The sequence below is a fragment of the Schistocerca cancellata genome, chromosome 7 (assembly GCF_023864275.1).
Source record: "Schistocerca cancellata isolate TAMUIC-IGC-003103 chromosome 7, iqSchCanc2.1, whole genome shotgun sequence".
NCBI classification, from domain to species: Eukaryota; Metazoa; Arthropoda; class Insecta; order Orthoptera; family Acrididae; genus Schistocerca; species Schistocerca cancellata.
In genome coordinates, this window is record NC_064632.1 from 343,395,073 (window position 1) to 343,419,854 (window position 24,782).

Consider the following 24,782-nt stretch of genomic DNA (forward strand, 5'->3'; position numbering starts at 1 on the left):
ATATGACACTAAAATGTTTTCTCTGGAATTACCTGAGAATGATTCTGTCCAATCAGCCTGCAACTGTTGAAGAGTCATGAGAAGTTGTATGAGAATAACTCAAGACTGACTGTTTAAAACTGCTTATAAATCAAAGGCCGTCTGGGAATGACTTTTATCAATAAATCATTAACAGTACATGTCATTGGAGCAACATTAATGTAAATATAATTAAGAAGAATGTCTGATGTGTGCTTTTTACAAATGAAATATTTTTGTTTTTCTTTTACATATGATGCTTATCTTGAAAATAATTAATTTGAATTGCTATAATCTCTATGAATTAGCATAAGCAGAGTGAGTTTACAGCCACCACACATCACTCTGTTGGGGATTAAATTCTAAAATACATCATGCAAAAAACTGATCATTTGGTTCATTTTATCATTATTTTCCCAGCAGCAGCCTTTCAGAATGAATATTACATTTAGAAACACACTGTTCAGAATATAGTCATTAATGAACTGTCAACCATAGTTATTATGTTCATGCACCAGCATTCTTCTTCCCGAATGAAATGCACTTGACTTATCTCTGGGAGACAAATGTCAGTAGTATTTTAAACTAGTCATGAAATTAAAACTTGCCAGCACAGCAACTAGTGATTAAGGCAGTCACCCAGGCTAGATTCCAGTGTACAATCCAAATGTTCACACTGTGCCTGTGTTAGTACCTATGAGGTACCAATCTTCGATGGGTTGGTTTATGAGGAAAGAATGTGAATGCAGTTAGTGTAATGAGTCAGTCAGCTGTCGTCTATACCAGATGATCGCAGGAGACAAAAAGATTGCTTTCTGACTATTAAGTGGCACGTGATCAGTATATAAACATGTTGTGTTGATCCTGTGCTCTGATACTTCCTGAGGGTAGCATTACTGAGGTGTAGCACTGATACTGTCTCTTGTCGAAGTCTTCAGATTATATCAGGCTAGTGTATGATTAGTGGGGTTGTTGGAGGTAATGCTGCCACCTGTGAGTTCCTGACACACACACACCTATTTCTACACTCAAACATCATTACATGGAGTTTGGTATCTAGACAGTAACAAAGGGCTTCTGCACCCAATTGATTCTACTCCTTACTATGTAGGGCAATTGCTTGCCAAACCCTTGGACCTGAAAATAGTATGCCAGAGTTGGGTGAAGAGTTCAAAAGGATCTAAGGGGATATAATGAGGTTATCAGAAGCAACAATTGACACCAAATAGAATTAAAATTCTTTCAAGTTTTACTGTGGAGGAAGAGCAAGGAGGAAATTAGGTATTGACATTTTTGTAAACAAGAAAATTAAAAATCAACATTAAAGACGTCAAAGATGAAAAAACACCACTTTTAGGAGTTGCTTTTGCAGCCAAGAAAGACATTCCCACTTCCGTAACAAATGTGAAGCCTGTAAACAACAGACTAATGAGAATCATCCTGATGTGTGCAAGTAAACACACACACACACACACACACACACACACACACACACACACACACACACTCACTCACTCACTCACTAATCAGTACATGCATGCCGATCAATGTTGAAAATAAAACTAATCATGAATGGGTACGCAGAACAAGGGAAATACTAGAAGTAGTACTATGTAATATTGCACAGAACAGTGTCAAAATCTTACTAGGTGTCTTCAGTGCACAGACAGGCAAACAGTTGGGAAATTCCCAGCACACTAATGAACCAATCAAACTGCTCTCACCGAGCGGGTGGCACAGTGGCTAGCACACTGGACTCTCATTCGGGAGGACAACGGTTCAATCCCGCATCTGTCTATCCTGATTTAGGTTTCCCGTGATTTCCCTAAATCCCTCCAGACAAATGCTGGGATGGTTCCTTTGAAAGGGCACGGCCGACTTCCTTCCCTGTCCTTCCCGAATCCATTAGGACTGATGACCTTGTTGTCTGGTCTCCTCCCCCCAACAACCCAACCTAACATGCAGGCAGGCCAAAATGCTCAAAAATTAGTTGAACTCTGATGGATATTCAGCTGTAAAATCATGTCAGTACACTTCAAAAAGAAACCATCAAAACTCCCTCATCATTGAATTCCAAACTGATCATGTAGCAATCTCTTATTCAAACCACAGAGAGATTATGAATATTCAAGTCAGAAAGGGTGAAAACATAGGCTCAGACCATTACTGGACAAGAATAAAGCCAAATTTAAAACCTCAGAGGTTCACAAAAGAAAGACACAAATCTCAAAGTTTGACAGTAGTAGTATACCACCGACTCTCATGGAAAAATTAAAGAAGCAGCAGTCATACAGTTGGTCACATTAAAAAAATAAATTGATTGAAACAGCTCAAACACTTATTCTCCACAGAAAAGGAAAAAGCACAATTGGTGGGACAAAGAATGTGCACATGCAATCTAGTCTTGGCAGGATGCTTACAACAATTGGAACAGTAGTAATGAAGCCCAAAAGGAAATACAAAAAGGACCAACTAGTTGAAACTGAGAAAGACTTTGAAATACTTCAAAGAACTACTTAACTATCTAGAACCAATACAAAGATTGCCACCGTAAGAACCTGAGGACACAGTTGCCACTGAGGAGTTGTTTGAGGTGGAGGAATAGATGGTAATCACTCGGCGCAAGATCGGGACTGTAGGGTGGGTGGTCTAAAACTTCATAACTGCTGAATGAAGATGAAATTCCCACACAGATCAAAAAAATTCAGAAACAAAAAACATCAGAGGAACAAGAAATCATAGAAGAAATCCTCAAATCAGCATGCTCAAACACCATAGAAGAAATGATCAAAATCATGCAAGACTTGGCTAATAGAACAGAAAATCGGAAAAAATACGAGGTGTGTTTTTTAAGTAAGGTCCGTTTTAACATAAGTACACATTGAAAGGTTATTTTAAAAAAGTGAATTTATTTTCAGAAAGTACATATTTCACTCTTATTTTTTGACATAGTTGCCAAGTTTGTTGAAACAAGTATCGTACCTCTCGACCAATAAAATACCCTCTTCATTAAAACCTGCCGCCTGCTCCAATAACTAAGAGTTAACTGCTGTTTTCACGTCATCGTCATCATTGTAATAGTTGCCACTGAGGTGTTGTTTGTGGTGGAGGAATAGATGGTAATTGCTCAGCGCAAGATCAGGATTGTAGGGTGGGTGGTCTAAAACTTCCCAGCCAAAACTGTCTAATAAATCGCGGGTCTGACTTGCAGTGTGAGGTCTTGCATTGTCATGGAGAAGGACAATTCCCTTTGTCAGCATGTCACATCTTTTGTTTTGAATCGCCCTTCTCAGGGTTTGGCAGTATGCTTCTGCATTGATATTGGTTCCTTGTTGCATGAAGTTGACCAACTAAACATCATGCCTATCCCAAAACACCGATGCCATGATTTTGCGCTGGGACAGCATCTGTTTGGCCTTCACCTTTACAGGTGAATATGTGTGTCTCCATTCCATGCTCTGTTGCTTCGATTCGGGTGTGATATGCGAAACCCATGTTTTGTCTCCAGTTATGATCTGACTCAAGAAGCCATCACCTTTTTCGTGATAACGAGTCAAGAACTTCATCGCACACTCAAATCTTTGGTTTTTATGATCCTCTGTTAGGAGTTTCAGGACCCAACGGGAGCACTGTTTCCTGAACTTAAGGTGTTTAGAAAGAGTGTTGTAAAGCACTGATCTCGACATGTCAGGAAATTCATTTGAGAGACCTGCTATTGTGAAGTGCCTGTTCTCACGAATCCTTGCTTCAACTGAAGCCACCAAATCGTCTGTAATCAAAGAAGGGCGACCAGAGCGGTCCTCATCATGGACGTTGTCATGGCCATCTTTGAGTTCTCATACCCACTTACGCACTTTGCTTTTACTCATAACAGTATCACCGTACACTTTGCAAATCTGCCAATTAATTTCTGCAGCAGACAGGTTCCTTGCTGACAAAAACCGTAACACTGAGCGAACCTCACACCCGACGGGCGAGTTGATAGTCTTAAAGATCTTGAAAGCACAGAACAGACCCATACAGGTTAGCTACAGAGCTGAAACTGAGCACAGTTGTTCCCGAGGCTTGCCGGTACATGACACATGCGCTTGTTGGGGTATGCACATGAACTACTAGTGTCTACAACAAAACGAACCTTACTTAAAAGCACGCCTCGTATGTTAATTCACTCATTACACAAGAAGAGAGACTGAACAGATGTGAATAATAACAGGGAATCTCATTAATATCAGTTGCATACAAACTGCTATCGGATGCTGCTCTCCATGCTACTCTATGCTGTGCAAGCTTCTTGATATGGCATCGACATAACCAGAAACAAAAAATGGAAGAACATCAGGCAGGATTTACACCAGGCTGTTCATATCCATAGCAAATCTTGAAACTTATGTAAATGCTAAGACGTAAGAGAAATTGTAGATAAAATTTAGTCTGCACATTTTTTTATTTCTGAAAGACCTATTGACTGTGAATCACACTTCCATATATTAAAAGAACAAGGTCTACATGTGAAAACACTTGCAGTCATAAAACAGACACTTACAGGCACGAAAGTCTGAGGTTAAATTTATGGCAAAAATCTCAGATCTTTTCGAAATAAAAACAGAGATAAGACAAGAAGATGGAATGTCTTCATTACTTTTCAACTACATTCTTGTGAAAGTGAGCTAGAGTGGCACAAACAGAAGTAGGCCCTCAAAAGTGACCAGTCACTTCTACATCTACATCCATATTCTACAAAGTGAAGTACATGGCAGAGGATATTTCCCACTGTACCAGTTATTAGGGCTTTTTTCCTGTTCCATTCACATGTAGAATGTGGGAAGAATGACCATTTAAATGTCTCTGTGTGTGACGCAATTAATCTGATCCTGCCCTCACAACCCCTAAAGCAGCAATATTTAGGGGTTGTAGTATATTCCTAGAGTCATAATTTAAAGCCAATTCTTGAACTTTTGTAGGCAGGCCTTTTTTCCATTTGAGTTCCTGAAGCATCTCTGTAACACAAGCATCTCTGTAACACTTGCTTGTTGTTCGAACCTAAAGGTAACAAGTCCAGCAGCCCGACTTTGACTTGGTGGAATGTCTTCCTTTAATCCGATCTGGTGCAGATTCCAAACAATTGAGCAGAACTCAAGAATAGGTCACTTATAGTCCTATATGTGGCCTCCTCTACAGATGAAATACACATTCCCAAAATTCTCCCAATTAATTAAAGTTGACCATTTGCCTTCCCTACTATGTTCCTCACAAGCCAGTTCCATTTCATATTGCTTTGCAGTGTTAAGTCCAGATATTTAAACTATGTGACTATGTCAAGCAGGACACTTCTAATGCTTTAACTAACATAAAGATTTTTTTTCCCAACACATTTGCAGTAACTTACATTTTTCTTCATTTAGAGCCAGCTGCCATTCATTACACCAACTAGAAATTTTGTCTAAGTCATATTGTATCCTCCTATAGTCACTCACCTTTGACACCTTCCCTTACACAACAGTGACATCAGCAAACAACCCCAGACTGCTGCCCATCCTGTCTGCCATATCGTTTGTGTATATAGAAAATAATAGCGGCCCTCTCACATTTTGCTGGGGCCCTCCTGATGATACCCTTGTCTCTGACCAACACTTGCTGTCGAGGACAACATACTACGTACAGCTTCGAGCCACTCGCATATCTAAGGAACCTATTCCATATGCTCGTAAATTTGTTAATTGTCTGCAATGGGGTACTGTGTCAAATGCAATGCAGAAATCTAGAACTCTGGAATCTGCCTGTTGCCCTTCATTCACAGTTCACAGAATATTACGTGAGAAAAGGACAAGATGATTTTCACATGTATTATGCTGTATAAAACTGTGCTAATTCATGGATGTTAAGCTTTTCAGTCTCTAGGATACTCAGAATATGTTCTAGAATTCTACAGCAAACCAATTTTGAGGATATTGGCCTGTAATTTTGCAGATCTGTTGTTTACCCCTTCTTTTGTACAGAGGTCGCCTGCACTTGGTTCCAGTTACTTGGGACTTTGTGACTGGGGAAAGAGTCATGATAAATGCAAGCCTTGTAAGGAAGGGGCCAATGTTCTAGAATACTCTTTATAAAACCAAATTGGGATTCCATCCAGACATGGCAACTTATTTGTTTTCAACTCTTTTACCAGGTGTACTGGTATGAAATGAGCGTTAAGATACAAATGTGTCGATAGGGAACATTTGTTGTGGACGAGCCTTAATTTTTTTTTTTTTTTTGTTTTGTTTGTTTGTTTGTTTGTTGGTATGACATCTGTCAAAGATATTTAGTATACGTCAAGTCATAGAACAAACGTCATCATATGTTTTCATCGTGTTAACAATGTCGAATTTTGTACCAGAAAGTGATTATTTGCGGAAAGCATTAATTTTTTGTTTTCATTTGAAAAAAAGTGCTGCAGAGTTGCATCGAATGCTTGTCAAGGCATATGGTGATGATGCTGTATCAGAAGCAACATGCAAAAGATGGTTTCCACGGTTGAGAAATAATGAATTTGATGTAAGAAATGAAGAACGTGGAAGACCACCAAAAAAGTTTGAAGACACAGAATTGCAAGCAATATTGGATGAAGATGATACTTTGAGTCAGAAGCAAATGGCAGCAATGCTAAATGTTGCACAACAAACAATTTTTGACCGTTTGAAAGCTATGAGAAAGATCCAAATGTGTGGAAAATGGGTGCCACATGAATTGAGTGAAAGACAGATGGAAAACCGAAAAACCATTTGTCAAATTTTGCTTCAAAGACATGAAAGAAAATCAATTTTGCATCGAATTGTTACTGGCGATGAAAAATGGATTTATTTTAAGAATCCTAAACGGGAAAAATCATGGGTTAATCTGGGACAACCTTCAACATCGACTGCAAAACCAGATCGATTCGGCAAGAAGACAATACTCTGTGTTTGGTGGGATCAGAAAGGTGTGGTGTATCATGAGCTTCTAAAACCCAGTGAAACTATGAATACTAATCGCTATGGACAACAAATGATCAATTTGAACTATGCATTGATCGAGAAAAGACCAGAATGGGCCAGAAGACATGGCAAAGTAATTTTTTTACATGACAATGCACCTGCACACAAAGCAAAACTGCTTCAGGATACGATCAAAACACTTGGCTGGGAGCTGCTACCCCACCCGCCGTATTCACCAGACTTGGCCCCTTTGTTTTCATCAATGGGACACGCATTGGTTGAGGAACACTTAGATTCCTACGAAGAAGTCGAAAATTGGGTGTCTGATTGGTTTGCCTCAAAAGACGAACATTTCTATTGGTGTGGTGTTGATCTTTTGCTAAGATATGATGGTGGTAGTTGTTGTACACTTCAAGCATAGATCTCTTCACAGGTGCACGTATTTCTACCAACCTTTGCCTGTCATCATTTATGCGGTCACTTTTGAACCAAGGGTACAACAGCCTCTGCTTTCTTAACATTTTCTGAATTGTTGCCATTCTAGTCCAAATAATCTATTATTCTACTTTCAGTAATTGATAACTATCATCTTAAAATCATAATTATAAGGAACAGTCAAATGAAAACAAGACAGAACGGAAAAAAAGAAAGTAAACTATTTATTATTTCAAAAGTAATTGCTATAACTGTTAATATATTTATCACACTGAGAGACAAGACAGTCAGTGCCTTAATGGAAAAATGTGTGCAGTTCCTTACAGAACCATGATTGTACCCATGTATCTCTTCATCTGAAGCAAATTGATGGCCACGAATGTATTTTCCAGAGTGCCAAAAGTATGAAAAACCCGTTGGGAAATATTATAACTTTGTGGAGGATGTGTAAGGGCTTCCCACTGATACTTCTGCAACGTAAGCGAAATAACCTTGGCAACAGGTGGGAAGGCCCATCTGTCTCATTTTCATTTGACTGCCTCTTATTTGAATTATTACACAATATTTTCACATAGTATTATTTTTTGTGGCGCGATACATTCTGAAACATGCCTTTCTGCTGATGACCATTTTGCACCCATTTCGTTTCCTGAACCTGTAAAAGTAAAAAAAATGTGTTGTGGTTCATCAAATGAGGAAACACCAGAAAAGAAGGTAAATAATTGTTTCAATATCAAAAAGAGAAATACTCACTTGAAATTTGATGCAATTATTGTTACACAAAGTCAGTATCATCATCTGAATAGGTGACGTCATTGTTCTCACTGTCGTTCTTAACAAAATTTTGCTCCAATTCAAACAAAATTTCTTCCTCTGTAAGAAAATGAGAAGCCTTGTCTTTCATTTCTTTACATACTAAATGAACAGCTGCTACCATTCAACAACATGATTCCATACTACAAACACATACTACTGGTTGCTTTAGAATTACTTTTTCCCCATGTGTCTGCTGTTTTACAAACTACATGTCCCTTGCAACGTGATGAAGAATGCTGAAACTTGTCAATACATGTGATTCGTATTGAAAATTTCGCGTCATGTCAATTGATGGGCCTGACAGTCAAAGTGTTAAAATGGGGAGATAAAGAGGGAATGCATATTTGGTGAATAACCTTTACGTTGCAGATGCCATTGCGCAGTTCAACGCTACTGCAGATAAAATTCAACTACAATTGGAAGATCATAATACAGTTTCAAAGTAGATTAGTAAATTAATTATAACATGAATAAAGAAAGAGTACAAATTGATAATAAAATTATAGAAGCAGTTGATAAGTTTTATATTTAGGGCAGTTGAAGAAGTGGCAGGGTAGACAAGGAGAGAAATAAACAATATAGACAAAATATTGCCTGGAGTGTTTTTTGTGACTAAAATAGGGCTTTCAAAACAGTGATTCCAATGGGTCTCAAAAGGAAAGTTGGTTAGGTTAGGTTAGGTTTACAGTTGGTCTTGTATTACCAATTTTGACTTACAGCAGTAAGACATTGACTTTTAATATCAAAATCACTCGAAATCTGATGGTTGTTCAGCAGGCAGTTCAGAGATGCTTGTTGAGGGAAAAGTGTAGAGGAGACATTTATCCAACAGTGCTTGTTCGATGGATGATGATGGTAAACTGCACTGTGTTATGGATAATCGTCATGGTAACACTGCCAGTTATTACTTTAATCAATCACACATTTTGGAACTGTTAACACTGTATCTGTTGTATGTTATTCAGGTGGGAGAGCCTCCACCAGCATCGGGCTTGGCGAATGGTGAAGTTGAGACAGTTCTGTACCAGTCAGTAGCCTCATCTCTGCCCACAACTATGCCACAGATTGTGCATGTCTCTCAGTCCGAGCCTTCATCACCCAATAATTGTGGTGGACCCCTGTCTGCTCCGCAGCAGGTAAGTACTAATTGCCGTCTGCTTATGTTTGAGAGGCATGTAAATTTGTAATCATCAAACTGGATGGGTCCTGTGGTGAGCCATCTTCTTCATTTGCCCATGTCACTGCAGTCAATTCAGGTCAAAGGTCTAGCAGGCTTATTCCTAAACCTAGTTGTTGTCAGATACCTTCATTTGTTTTCTAGAAGCAACATTGGAAGAACTTCTTTTCTGTGAACTGGAGACATTTTTTTATTTGATCCAGTAACTGTTGGTGTTTGTAATTTATATGTTAGTATATTTAGGAAGTACATTTTGTACAAGCTGATCTTAGGCACTTGTGGACATTTTCAGTCAAAATGTATCAGATGTACTGCATGGTAGAAATTGGAAGCAAGCATTTTGTATTCTGTTCCAGTTTCTTCGCGTATGGTAATCTCTGAGAAAATAATACTACCCAAGTCTGAAAATGTCATATGTATCTCCTCATCTGCAATCCACAGTTGGATTGTTGAAAAGTTCCTATTCACTGTCAAGCAAACTATCTTGGTTTCACTGATTTTAAGAAACATTTTTACGAGTTATTCATGCTGAAGGTCTAATTTGGTTTGCATTGCCATTTCTGTCTTGTGCAATATCAACAGAAACTAAGAAACTTCCTGGCAGATTAAAACTGTGTGCCGGACCGAGACTCGAACTTGGGACCTTTGCCTTTTACGGTCAAGTGCTCTACCACCTGAGCTCTCCAAGCACAACTCACACCCTGTCCCCACAGCTTTACTTCTGCCAGTGAGGATGGGGTGTGAGTCGTGCTTGGGTAGCTCAGATGCTAGAGCACTTGCCCATGAAAGGCAAGGGTCTCGAGTTCGAGTCTCGGTCTGGCACAAAGTTTTAATCTTCAGAAAGTTTCATATCAGCGCACAGTCCGCTACAGAGTGAAAATCTCATTCTGGAAACAAAAACTAAAGCATTATTTTGGAGCCTGCCATTGAGTGCTTTTAAAACTTCATCAATTTTGATGACGAATATGGATAAAAGACAGTTTCCTCATTGGACCCCATTCTGTGTTACGATCAACCTTGACCTTTGATTCTGGACATATATACAGTTCTTGGTTTCATAATGTAATCATCTTACATATATGATGATTTTATCAGAAACTTTCTAAGGCCACAAATATTTTCATATATACCTGCTTGATACACAGTTGTAGACTTTCTTGATGTCCACAAAAAAGTTAAGATTTATTTTTCTCCCAGTACTTCTTGTAGAGCAGTTGCGTGACAAAAATTAGTTTAGTAGTTGCTCTGTAAGGGCTAAAATCAAGTTGTTGTTCAAGTATGAATTAAACAGTTTTATTAGTTCATTTTGAAGGATCTTTAGTCCATGGGATCACAGAGTTTAACCTCTGTAGTTGGTGCTCTTCTTCCTGTCACTCTTTGTAGGTATTTCATTTTCATTTCAGATTGTGTTTAGAACTCTGTACGGGCACTGGTGCCCAATCTCTCCAAGTGCTCTGATAATTTCCACATGGAATTCATTTGATCCAGAATATCTATTGTTTTTCTTTTTATATACCACTTATTCCATTACCTATCAGGTCGAGCAATCCACATTCATGCAACCTGAAACATGTAGGGATCTTTCTTATCACTTGATATGTCATTGCTGGAAGTTCTTCTGATTGGAGAGATAATTTTCAGTTTTTCTGGTCACTGCGATGCTGTATAACAGTGTTTTAGTTTTTGTGGTCGCTGTATTCTTGTATTTTTAATTTTCATCTTAAGATATTTGGGTAGTCAGCTCTTATTTGCATTTGTGATTCTCATCTGCTACTAACTGACTCAACTTTGGGGTCCAGGCTCACTGGCCAGAGGCAGTGGTCATGTGAGTGGTTTTTTTTTTATTTTTATTTTTTTTTAGCAGTCTTTTTGTTGTCCCTGTGTTACTTGAATAATCTATATTCAGTAGCAAACTTTCCTTTTCATAATATTGCCATTATTCCATCCTGGATTTTCCATTGTTTGATTTCAGCTGTAGGCAAGTGTGAAATTACTGCTCTCGGGTTGCCTTGTTCTTTGTCTTCTTTCAGGGTCCAGTTCTTAAACAAATTTTAAATAATTCAAGTCAACACAACAAGATTTAATTTTCATTTGATGTGTATTTATTGTCTTTGTGCAGATTGATGAACATTATCAGCTGGTGGATAATAAAGTATGTAATTATCACTAAACAGGTCAGTAATCCACAAAGACTTTGAGGACTCTTATCTTAAGTGGATATCATCCACACTCAATCAAAGTTCAGTTTGAAATTTACAGAAGTGACTGACATTCTGACTTTCGAACAACTGTCATTGGTTACTAAACACACACTGCCTGTGACATTGTCGACTGCACCTGGTTAAAGACTGGCACAAAAAGATACTCACAAAGTGTTAAATTTGACAGAAACATAAAAGAAAAAAAAGAATTTAACACTTATACATATTTGACAGTTCTAATGCTTTGGACGACTTAAAATGGTGAAGTATGTGTGTAAACTCCCACTTCTTTAACGATATGATTTACTTGAGATTATCAGCCAACTTTCCTTGCTGGTTAGCTTGCTGCTGCAACCTCCTTTTCACTTCTTCTCCAAAGCATATTTACTAGTAACAGGAATTTCTCAAGACTCTTTCTACTTATAAAAATATGCAGACATAGGCAGTTTCTTTTGCTTCACTTAACAATGTATAATTAAATATCTAACTTACACAAATCTCATTCTCCACATAAAAAAAAAAAAAAAAACACTGTCAAGTAAATCTTGCGTATCCAAAGGTTAGAAACACAAAGTTCAGGTACACATAAGAGAAAGATGGCTTAAAAACCAAGTCCATTCTCATCCTGAATCTGAATACACGTCTAATCCTCAATCCTCTCAAAGTTAAGCATTAATTAACAATATTTCAACTGTTCTTTTTTTTCTTCCCCCCCCCCCCCCCCCCCCCCACTGCAATAGTTGAAGGCCCCCCCCCCCCCCATGAACCATGGACCTTGCCGTTGGTGAGGAGGCTTCCATGCCTCAGCCATACAGATAGCTGTACCATAGGTGCAACCACAACGGAGGAGTATCTGTTAAGACGCCAGACAAACATGTGGTTCCTGAAGAGGGGCAGCAGCCTTTTCAGTAGTTGCAGGGGCAAGAATGTGGATTATTAACTGATCTGGCCTTGTAACACTAACCAAAACGGCCTTGCTGTGCTGGTACTATGAATGGCTGAAAGCAAGGGGAAACTACAGCTGTAATTTTTCTCGACGGCATGCAGCTTCCCTGTATGGTTAAATGATGATGGTATCCTCTTGAGTAAAATATTCCGGAGGTAAAATAGTCTCCCATTCAGATCTCCGGGCGGGGACTACTCAGGAGGACGTTGTTATCAGGAGAAAGAAAATTGGCTTTCTGCGGATCGGAGCGTGGAATGTCAGATCACTTAATTGGGCAGGCAGGTTAGAAAATTTAAAAAGGGAAATGGATAGGGTGAAGTTAGATATAGTGGGAATTAGTGAAGTTTGGTGGCAGGAGAAACAAGACTTCTGGTCGGGTGATTACAGGGTTATAAATACAAAATCAAATAGGGGTAGTGCAGGAGTAGGTTTAATAATGAATAAGAAAATAGCAGCGCAGTTAAGTTACTACAACTAGCGTAGTGAACGCATTATTGTGGCCAAGATAGACACGAATCCCATGCCTGCCACAGTAGTACAAGTTTATATGCCAACTAGCTCCGCAGATGACGAAGAGATTAATGAAATGTATGATGAGATAAAAGAAATTATTCAGATAGTGAAGGGAGACGAAAATTTAATAGTCTTGGGGGACTGGAATTCGCTAGTAGGAAACGGAAGAGAAGGAAACGTAGTAGGTTAATATGGAATGGAGGTAAGAAATGAAGAGGAGCCACCTGGTAGAATTTTGCACAGAGCCTAACTAAATCATAGCTGACACTTGGTTCAGGAATCATGAAAGAAGGTTGTCTACATGGAAGATGCTCGGAGATACTGGAAGGTTTCAGATAGATTATAGAATGGTAAGACAGAGATTTAGGAACCAGATTTTAAATTGTAAGACATTTCCAGGGGCAGATGTGGACTCTGACCACAATCTATTGGTTATGACCTGTAGATTAAAACTGAAGAAACTGCAAAAAGGTGGGAATTTAAGGAGATGGGACCTGAATAAACTGAAAGAACCAGAGGTTGTAGAGAGTTTCAGGGAGAGCATTAGGGAACGATGGACAGAAATGGGGGAAAGAAATACCGTAGAAGAAGAATGGGCAGCTTTGATAGATGAAATAATGAAAGCAGCAAAGGATCAAGTAGGTAAAAAGACAAGGGCTAGTAGAAATCCTTAGGCTAGTAGAAATCCTTAGGTAACGGAAGATACATTGAATTTAATGGATGAAAGGAGAAACTATAAAAATGCAGTAAATGAAGCAGGCAAAAAGGAATAGAAAAGTCTCAAAAATGAGATCGACAAGAAGTGCAAAATGGCTAAGCAGGGATGGCTAGAGGACAAATGTAAGGATGTAGAGGCATATCTCATTAGGGCTAAGATACATACTGCCTACGGGAAAATTAGAGAGACCTATGGAGGAAAGAGAACCACTTGTATGAATATCAAGAGCTCAGATGGAAACCCAGTTCAAAGTAAAGAAGACAAAACAGAAAGGTGGAAGGAGTATATAGAGGGTCTATACAAGGGCGATGTACTTGAGGACAGTATTATGGAAATGGAAGAGGATGTAGATGAAGATGAAATGAGAGATATGATACTGCATGAAGAGTTTGACAGAGCACTGAAAGACCTGAGTCGAAATAAGGCCCTGGGAGTAAACAACATTACATTAGAACTACTGACAGCCTTGGGAGAGCCAGCTATGACAGAAATCTACCATCTGGTGAGCAAGATGTATGAGGCAGGCGAAATACCCTCAGACTTCAAGAAGAATATAATAATTCCAATCCCAAAGAAAGCAGGTGTTGACAGATGTGAAAATTATCAAACTATCAGTTTAATAAGTCACGGCTGCAAAATACTAATGCGAATTCTTTACAGACAAATGGAAAAACTGGTGGAAGCAGACCTCGTGGAAGATCGGTTTGGATTCCGTAGAAATGTTGGAACACGTGAGGCAGTACTGACCCTACGACTTATCTTAGAAGATAGATTAAGGAAAGGCAAACCTATGTTTCTAGCATTTATAGACTTAGAGAAAGCTTTTGACAATGTTGACTGGAATACTCTCTTTCAAATTCTGAAGGTGCTAGGGGTAAAATACAGGGAGCGAAAGGCTATTTACAATTTGTGCAGTTATAAGAGTTGAGGAGCATGAAAGAGAAGCAGTGATTGGGAAGGGAGTGAGACAGGGTTGTAGCCTATCTCCGATGTTGTTGAATCTGTATATTGAGCAGGCAGAAAAATTCGGAGTTGGAATTAAAATCCATGGAGAAGAAATAAAAACTTTGGGGTTCGCCGATGACATTGTAATTCTGTCAGAGACAGCAAAGGATATGGAAGAGCAGTTGAACGGAATTGACAATGTCTTGGAAGGAGGATATAAGATGAACATCAACAAAAGCAAACTGAGGGTGATGGAATGTAGTTGAATGAAATCGGGTGATGCTGAGGGAATTAGTTTAGGAAATAAGACACTTAAAGTATTAGACGACTTTTGCTATTTGGGAAGCAAAATAACTGATGATGGTCGAAGTGGAGAGGATATAAAATGTAGACTACAATGGCAAGGAAAGCTTTTCTGAAGAAGAGAAATTTGTTAACATCGAGTATAGATTTAAGTGTCAGGAAGTCTTTTCTGAATGTATTTGTATGTAGTTTAGCCACGTATGGAAGTGAAACATGGGCGATAACTAGTTTGGACAAGAAGAGAATAGAAGCTTTCAAAATGTGGTGCTACAGAAGAATGCTGAAGATTAGATGGGTAGATCACATAACTAATGAGGAGCTATTGAATAGAATTGGGGAGAAGAGGAATTTGTGGCACAACTTGACTAGAATGAGGGATTGGTTGGTAGGACATGTTCTGAGGCATCAAGGAATCACCAATTTAGTACTGGAGGGCAGTGTGGAGGGTAAAAATCTTAGAGGGAGACCAAGAGATGAATACACTAAGCAGGTTCAGAAGGATATGGGTTGCAGTAGGTACTAGGAGATGAAGCAGCTTGCACAGGATAGAGTAGCATGGAGAGCTGCATCAAACCAGTCTCTGGACTGAAGACCACAACAAAAACAACAAAAACAAATAGTCAAGTTATAAAACAGCACAGAATACACAAACACTCCTTGTTCTTTCACTACTTCCATGACGCGACTGGCAAACACTTGTCTGTGCTGTTCGACCACCGTGTCTACAGTCTTCCTTCTACACACTTTGGACCTGTACACAGAGTCAGGCGATGCGCAGTAGATAGGCTCTCTCACACTTATATTTAAAATATCATGTGTTTGAGATGGTAGAAGGCCGAGTGGTTCTAGAATTTATGTTGAATTTCTCGAAACACTACACAGTGAAGTTCCTTTTGCTGTTGACAATCTAGCTTTCAAATGGCATGAATATCGGGATTTATTTTTGTGAATGGAAGATTTTTCAAGAAACTCAAATTTTACATGTGATTATTTCAACAAGAAACATTTTTGTAATAAAATTATGAATTTTTGGAAACATAAAAGATACTGCTACAAGACAATAACAGTTTTTTTTTTTTTAGTAATGAATGTTCTGGCAGAATGTAAATAATTTGATAGTAAAGGAGACCACTCACGGAATAGCAGAGGTGTTGACTTGTCAATTTTGGTATAAATCCTCCCAACGATCTAGAATACAATCCCCTGCCTCCCCCCCCCCCCCCCCCCCTTCTTCACACACACACACACACACACACACACACACACACACACACACACTACCTGTGAGCTTACAGTGTCGTGTTGTGTCTGTGTGTACAGAAGCTTGTGAAATAAGGTGTATATGCTCCGGTACAACTGGGAACTCTGAGAAAAACGTAGCAATTTTTTTAATGAGGGAAAATCTGAAATTTTTTAGAAGAATTCTGGGAAACTGTCATTGTTCTAGTTGTCAGTTAAATTTTTGTAATTTTGACTGGTAAGAGCTCATACTCTAAAAAGGAATTTTACTTTAGCCCACTACTGCAGAATAATACTGCAGCAATAAAACATAAATGAGAGAATAACATCAAAATAAAACTTTAGTTGCAAAGAAAATGCACCATTTACAACAATGTAACAAATTGTGCACACAAACGTCTGCCGATAGCGAAATGTGTCAAAGCCTTTAGGACGAAGACTATGCAATACTTCATAACAGTAGACTGCTTTTGATGAGCAGGATGTCACAGCTGTTTACATTTATAACAGGTTGCAGAAAAATATTGTGAATTTGAGGAGTGTTACTTGGGAAGTGAATTTACATTTACATAAGATGGATTATGTTATGTATGAGAATGTGCGATGAATTTCTTACATCACATCACATTTGACTCTCATTCACAATGTAACACTTTGAGGACCAGACACTTAGAAAAATTTTGGGACCAGAAGATGAGCCAGTTATGCCATTATTTACAATCTTACTGGCACATTTGTGTTTGATATATCTTAAAGGGTAACTGACGCTAAGAAAGACCAAGCTTCAACATTAGTTTTTCATATTTATTTTAGTTCTTTCACTGATTATGAATTGCATAATAACAATAGCAAACAGTATAATTATCCTTCAAAAGAATAGAAGTGAGAGTTGAGTTCATTTGGCTTTTCTATGGAAAAGCCTAAGTGCTCGATGAGATGTATTCAGCCAGGTAACCCACCAAATGTTTGGTGCACAGCAGAGAAATATGTATTCATGCATGTCAGAAATATTAAGATGCTGCAGTTTAAGCTGTGCTCTAACCACAACCTCCTGAAAATAAAAACGTCGCAGAAAATATTTTTGGCATGTGAAAGTTTATCTTTTCTTGTGGCTACACTGTATGTATATTGATTTAAACCATTAAATTTTCCTATTTGTGTGTATGCACTACTTAACAGTGATGTTGCTATTGGCTGACTATATGACGTATCCTATGCTCTGAATATGTGCTATCATTCGCTGATGAGATCACGTGACATGAGCTATGATTGGCTGACAAAAGTGCATCGTGCAGCATAATCTTGATTTCAGTGCTTCAGAAGCTACTGTGTTGCTTTGGTGGAATTGGTATTTATAGTCTGTAATACAAAAATATGCTGTGTGCTTGCTGCCGTTCATCAGAGATCTTTCCAAAATGCATTGTTTTTGCTGGATTTCATTTCCTAAAGTGCCCAGGAAGTTCTACACAGGTGTATAAAATCTTTACCATTCAAAGTACTGATAAGTTCTACAGCTCTGAGGGAAAGTATATTGTCACTTAACATGGAAAAACTGCACATTCACCCAGGGTATAATGTATTTTCATCTGTAAAAAAAGTATATTTTTAAGCAGGAAACCAAGGGAAAATGCGGGAAATCCCCCCCTCCCCCTCCCCCTCCCCTGTTTGTGCACTGTGTCGAAGGATTTATTCTGAAAGCTAAAAAATTTTCTTTCTCTTTCACATGTGCCAGTTGACACCACAACATTTCTGTTATTCGGTGAGTGTTCTCCTTTACTCCTAAATTATTTACACTGCTTTTTGGAAAGATTACATTTTATATTTGAACTTTCCGAAATTCTTATCAAAACAACAATTTTGAATTGATATATTTCTTTGAGTAATTTCATTTTCAAGAAGACAAGATGTTCTTTATGAAGAAGGTAATGACGGCTTATCAGACTTCAGGATGACCTGTTGTGAGGATGAGATGAAACCTTTAGCTTCAGATAACACGCAGCCAAAGCAAGAATGCCAGAAAGGAAGTTAATTGTATCAAAAGAAAAATGTATTTGAGAAAACAATAAAATTACTGGGTTAGAGAATGGATGGCCAATTTTTAACTTTCACAAGATGAAATTCCAGTACTGCCAACAATCCCACCTTTAGGAACTATTAATTTTTTCGTGGAGTAGGAAAGAAGAGTAAGTTGAGAAAAAAAGCAGCAGGTTATGCAGGCCCTCAGATGAGAGGAACCCACTTGATGTGATGATGGTCCCCTCCTGATGGTTAGATTTTCACATGTCATCCATACATGTGAAACACATTATACCTTTTGTGTGTAATTTACATGGCGAATTTTATTATTCTTTCTTTAACAAACTCAACCTGACTGCAAGCATTTATGTTTTTATGCAGAATAAATGCTACTCTGTTCTTCTGCTCTGTTTCATTTCTGGATCAGTAGATTTTAAAGTCCGATCTGACATACTTCTCCTGTTTTCCTTTGTTTCACTTAACTTCAGTGGCAGCAATGTTCTCTTTCCCATGAGGCTGAACATGTCTTAAAGTATTTTTTTGTCAGCATTAGAGTATTCAATGTTCCTATCCTAAAAATCTGTCACATTTGGCTCTGGTGGCTGGTGTGGTATTGGGCTGTGTGCCATCACTAATACCAACTTGATGTCACTGCCTGGAGTTTTTTGCTGTAAGTTTTGAAAGCCTGTCCGTGTCCACTGGTGGCCAACTGCATTTAGAGTGACATCACTGGAGCCCTTTTAGCTGTGACTTTTCATGGTTGCTGTGGGCCTCGTCATCTCCTTTAACAATTCTGGGACACACAAAGTGCTCAGACATTCCCTTATTTCATGCTCACTTTTTTCAACTCTGTTCAGTAGTTAAATGTAATAGTAATGTTTAATACATTTCACTTGTTCTATTGTAGGTTACTTGTGTAGAACAGCAAAGTGACAATGTCGGCGTTCAGTTATTGGTTTCTCAGTTACATACAAATGGGGAAACACTAACTTTGGATGATCAGCAGTTTGGATCAGTGTTGCAAGTGTTGAAAAATGAAGGTACGTGGTTTTATAAATTATCAATTTTTTAAAGAATAGCATGTTGTTGTTGCAAAGGTATTTGCTTAAAATTCATATTCTCTGCTGATTTTTAAATATTTTCATTGCTGTTATTTAACCCTCGAGCAGACGCACCATTTTTCATAAGGCGAGCAGGCACGTGGTGCACTTTGTACTCATGGAAAGAATGGCTGTCTTTTTTGTTACCAAGTTAAACATGTATGAGCAAAATCACAGTTTAATTTTAGTTTAATTTGACAACGATAAAATAAACTTACATTATACGGGCTAAAGCACTGTTTAATTGAAATAATAACAAGATAAAATTATATCACTCTGTTTCTGTGTACAAGTGTTACCCCACAGTAATGACCCATTCAAAGCATTAAACAACACAGTTGCATTAGCTTCCAGCCAACTGATTATTTGATATTACTAATGATCGCGTAGACAATAATGGGATTGTGTTGCTAGCCTATAATCTGGATCATGTTCTTGCTTGGATCTTAATTCTTTTTTCTCTCGTAGCTTGCTGTTTTATATTAATATTGCTCTCGTGGAGCTATGACACCATAACTTATCACTATGTTAGCTGAAGCAATAATGGAGAAATAGGTATGGGATCACAATTGTAAAACAACAATGGAACCATACAAGACAATGTTATTTGTGGTTCGCACACTTTATGCATAGGGCGCCCACTCGAGGGTTGAGGTGTAACAGAAGTGTTACATCTGTTTGCTTGTAATTTAGATTTTGACTTTTGAATTTTTTGAAGCAAACCAAATGGAATTTTAACATCTTACTTACGTAATATCAGGTTCTTTATGAGTGAAATGTATCATGTTCAGAAAAACAGAAAATCCAGTTGTGATAACGAAGTAGATTCTGCATGACGTAGTAAAGTTGCTCCATTTTTAAGAGATTATCTTGTGAAATGAAATTAATATTGATGTATGAAACAGTTTTATATTGACGTATGGGAAGACATATAAAATTACGAAGTCAATAAATGTTTTGAAATCAGGATTTGCTTTTTTACAAATTTGCCTAAGAATCAGTATTACAAAAATCACTATATTTGAGAAAATGTATTACAATAATTGTCTTAGTACTGAGTTTCTGTTTTTAAATTTCATAAAGTTAAAAAAATCATCTTTTTGTGTGTTTGAAGTAGCTCGTGCCTTAGCATCTTGGTATCATTATCATTATTATTATTATTATTATTATTATTGTTGTTGAAGTTACTGTTTACTTTTTTTCTTTGGTTTGTCCTAATAACACAGGACAAGTTTCACAATGTGTGCAGTTCACATGTATCATTAATGAAATTAACCAGGAAATACCATGTAGGCCCGATTGTATAAAGCAGTTGATCTTAGATTAGCACAAGAAATAAAACTCGGATCAAGCTGAACTTGGTAATCTGTGTTGTTTAAATCTTAATCTCAGATTATTTCACTGTGAACTAGGATCAACTTTGACGACCAAAATTTCACAGATTAAATCAAGTTCTTAGACTGTTACATTAGTTGAAGAAAAATATTGACAAAGAAAGTAAAGAGTGCAAGTAATAATTGGTCCCATAAGAATTCTTAAAAATGACTTTTAATTAATATGAAAAGTTAAAATGCCTTTCATAGATTCTTAATAGCAGTGTAAGAAAGGGAAATTCAAATGATTTGCAGTGAACAGTAAGTAACTGGAATTTTACTGCAGCTAACAATGGTTGAACATCTCTTACAAAAATATTCTCTAGACTTGAATAGCAGTAACGATACACTTTAAAATTTTTATTGCAAGCCAGTATTCACAGGAGGGTGACAATTTAACTATTAAATGCCAATTTTGTACATAGATTTCTGTGGCAATAGCACATGCATTGATGAATACCCGAAGTCTGGCTCTTTTTCCCTTCATTTATAAGGCCTTTCTTCTCTGGGAGTGCTTGTTTATTGAGCAAAAACCCAAGTTGCACTGTGGTTCACATTCCACATTAACCTCTAGATCCCCATACATCTGAATGAGTACGTTCAAAAGTCTGAGGGAGGCAAGGATATGCCATTTCCAAAAGGACCATGCCATGTTGCGGTCAAACTAACTTGGGGTTGGTGACAGCTGTACCTAAGTAGACAATAAAAATATATACTTCTGCTGCTTTCTGCAGTAATAAGTTTTGGTTGCATTGAATAACTAGGCTTAAAAACCTGCAAACCATTGAAGCTTTAGCGTGCACAGAAAGATATTAATACCATGGCCAATGACCTGTAATATGTATGTTTGCGTCATGCTCAGCAAACAACTGAAAGTCTCACGCACTGCCACATTTGGCAACAGTTTTCTTTCAAAGTCAAATAGATTGTACCACCTTACAGCCAATGCAAGTTGGCCATTAATTATAATCAGCTGCTGAACCGTGAACAGCCATGAATACAATTATAAAATCACTAACTTTTGAGTCCATGCCACCTGAATATGCTACCTGCTGTTTTATAATATTTTGAACCTCTATGATGGGCAGCATTCTGCATTCACGAGCCTTAATCACCAAGAATTAAATTGTTTTTTTGGCGTGGAGAAGTTTCTTGAAGAAGTTTGAAAAGTTTGCGGTGATTATTTTTCTTCATCTCGAAAACATGAAATCTTCAACAATAAATACTGTTTTATCTGTAATATACCAATAATAGCCAGGTCAGTGTGTGATAATCATGTTGATAGCTGATATTTTGGTATTTCCAAGCATGTCTCATGCTAATTTAGATCAGCACTGAACCACATCCAGTTGATCCAAGTTTAGTGTTATACAAAAAAGGGATTTCATCAACTTGGTTCATTTTCAGAACTCAGCACACAGTTGATCTGTTGTTAGCGACATTTATACAATCGGCCCTTAGTGTTTTCTGTTGCATGAAAATCATTGTATTATTTTGTGGCAACAGAATAAAACAGTTCTGGATGTCTTTCAGGATTATCTGTAAAGACTGAATTTCAGCAGGGAGCAATGAAAACAGAGTTTGAAGACACTCAATCATTGGAGGCATTGGAAAAAAACGAATTTGCAGAATCATTAGAAGGAAATAACTCTACACCGACATTAGCAAACGAAAGTTTTGTTGAAGCACTCAACAATGAAAATTTTGTAGAGTCTGTGGATGTTAAGATGGAGTTTGTGAAAGAGTCCCTTGGAGATACAGAATTTAGTGAACTTCAGGAGCAGGGAGATTTCACTGATGCAGTGCTTTTGGAGGAGATTGTGGCAGAAGCTGAAAAGGAAGGTGGAACATGTAAGTTTGTGTTCACCACATACGTTATTTTAAAGTTGCCTCTTGACCAAATTTTGCGATCAGTTTTGATTATGACCGGGCGAACCATTACTGGACACTATAATTCGGGCAAAGTCTAATCCGATGGTGTAACAACAGCGGACAAAATTTGTGTATGAAGTTGTTGTTGTTATTTTTGTTGTTATTGTTGTCATTGGCAGTTCCAGAATAATAACTTGTTTTCACTAAACATTTGGATACAGTTTACCAGCAAATAAATAAATGAATATATTACAGTACTCACAGATAAGGCAGATTTTGCCCGAACGAGCCTCACTAGGAAGCTAGAGTGGTCATTTTGTTACATCCATGAGTGGTTGAATTACACACATCTACCCAGTAGCGACCAGTGCGCAGTTGCATGTAACACCACCTCTCATCCTGAGGATGGCAGTGGAGTGATATTGCATAGAAGCTACAAGATGTTGGAAGTATTTGGGAGCTATCCTGAGTGATAACTGCTCAACCGTCATCCACAGCTACAAAGATTGGTCAGAAATGAGTCCAAGATTGCACAGGTCTTGCTCATTAGGTTTGAGGTTGAGTGATCTTGAAAGTAGGAGGTCATAGAAGCATTCTCATATCCTTGAGCGTTCTTCAGACTAATTTTGAGCCATTTTAAGACTAATAGAGTCTTGGTTGTTGCCTATAGGGTATTATAAGTGAACAACAGATGCATATGATTGGCTTTCTGTTCAAAGACAATGGTAGGCTCACGAGACCCCATTTTTTGTACTATGCAATCATCATCCATAGAAGAATACATTTACTTTCTGCCTTGAACAGGGTTAAATTAGTAACCCTGGTTTTTGTGTGCTGTTACTGTACTGTAACACATCTCAAGCTCTGAGTATCTAGTGATGGTGTTTGCTGTGTGCCATGTGGTGTATGTTTACTTGAGGCAGGAATGTGGGACTGTGGCTTCTCTACTCGTTAGCAAGTGACCGAGTGATATAGCGCAATGTTATGATGCTGGACGTGTGTCAGGGAGACTGGCAGTTCAAATTCCTGTGTAGCCACCAGATTTTGGCTTCTCGTGGTTTCCTTAAATTGCATGAGGCAAATGCTGGGATTGTTCATTTTAAAAAGACGTGGATGGTATCCTATGTCAATCCAAGGTTGTCCTCCATCTCTAAGGACGAGATTGTGACAAACGTTAAACCCTAAACCGTATGTCATTGTGACAAACATTAAACCCTAGTCTTCCTTCCCACAACAGTATGGCTGCTCTCCAGTTGTTGTTGTTGTTGTTGTTGTTGAGTCTTGGATTAGCAAATAAGTAATTTGTTTTACTGAGCCTCATCTACCTCCTTTTACAAACTATGGAAATACTGAATGTGCCAAAATCAGTCCTCAGCTTTCACCCTTAATGTTGTCAAAATGAGGGACATAAAAATCTAATATGCATAAAATATGTGTCACAACAAGAATTCCAGTTATTGTCATGACAATACATTTGTTGGCTTCATCAACTCACAGCCAGATTGTCACCTTTCAACTGATCCTAGACCTCGGGCTATGTTATGGGTATTTGTTTCATCACAATTAGATTTCATAAGTTTCATATTCATATTTATTGGGTTTACCAACTCACAACCAAACTCCTGCCTTTTATCGCAACTTCATCCCAAAAAATAATATAAGAGCAACATAAATATTATCAGTATTTTGTGCTCTCTTTGTTCTGGGCACTTAAGACATCACATGCCATATCATCCTTAAGTCACAGGTCAAAGCAGATATCTGGTATTGGTAAGTTCAACTGAGCCCATATTGTGATTGTTGATGGTGATCCCTGTTGTCAGTACACTGCTGCCCACAACAGTTGATTTTGGAGGTGACAGTTTTCCCTGAATGGAAGCAGTCTTGGTATACCTTGACATGGTGGCACGTGACAATCCAGTAGCTGTATGACTTAGGCGATGGAATGATTCATGCCTCAATTACAAAGGTCAGGTCACATATTGATCATACTTTTCCGCCCATTCTGAACTGGATTGTAACCTAGGCAACCAGTATAAAGCCTGCTGATTAGTAGTGATGGAAACAATTAATTCAGTTGGTTGTTGTGAAACATTCAACTCATTTGGTTGTAACTTCAGGTCTAATTTGAATTATTCATTCATTCTTTGCTGTTGA

The 24,782-nt window shown here is 38.0% G+C and overlaps 1 protein-coding gene across 3 annotated transcripts in view; it reads left to right on the plus strand.

Moving 5' to 3' along the window:
• LOC126091950 (PR domain zinc finger protein 10-like) overlaps window positions 1-24,782 on the plus strand; it is a 239,838-nt gene that overhangs the window by 23,203 nt on the left and 191,853 nt on the right. For 2 of the 3 annotated variants that reach the window (XM_049907287.1, XM_049907286.1), the window contains exons 4-6: window positions 9,188-9,358; window positions 19,188-19,320; window positions 22,287-22,604. In XM_049907287.1, the coding sequence (XP_049763244.1) occupies window positions 9,188-9,358; window positions 19,188-19,320; window positions 22,287-22,604 (622 nt within the window). The remainder of the gene's footprint in view (window positions 1-9,187; window positions 9,359-19,187; window positions 19,321-22,286; window positions 22,605-24,782) is intronic. The other variant, XM_049907288.1, reaches the window with a different exon arrangement.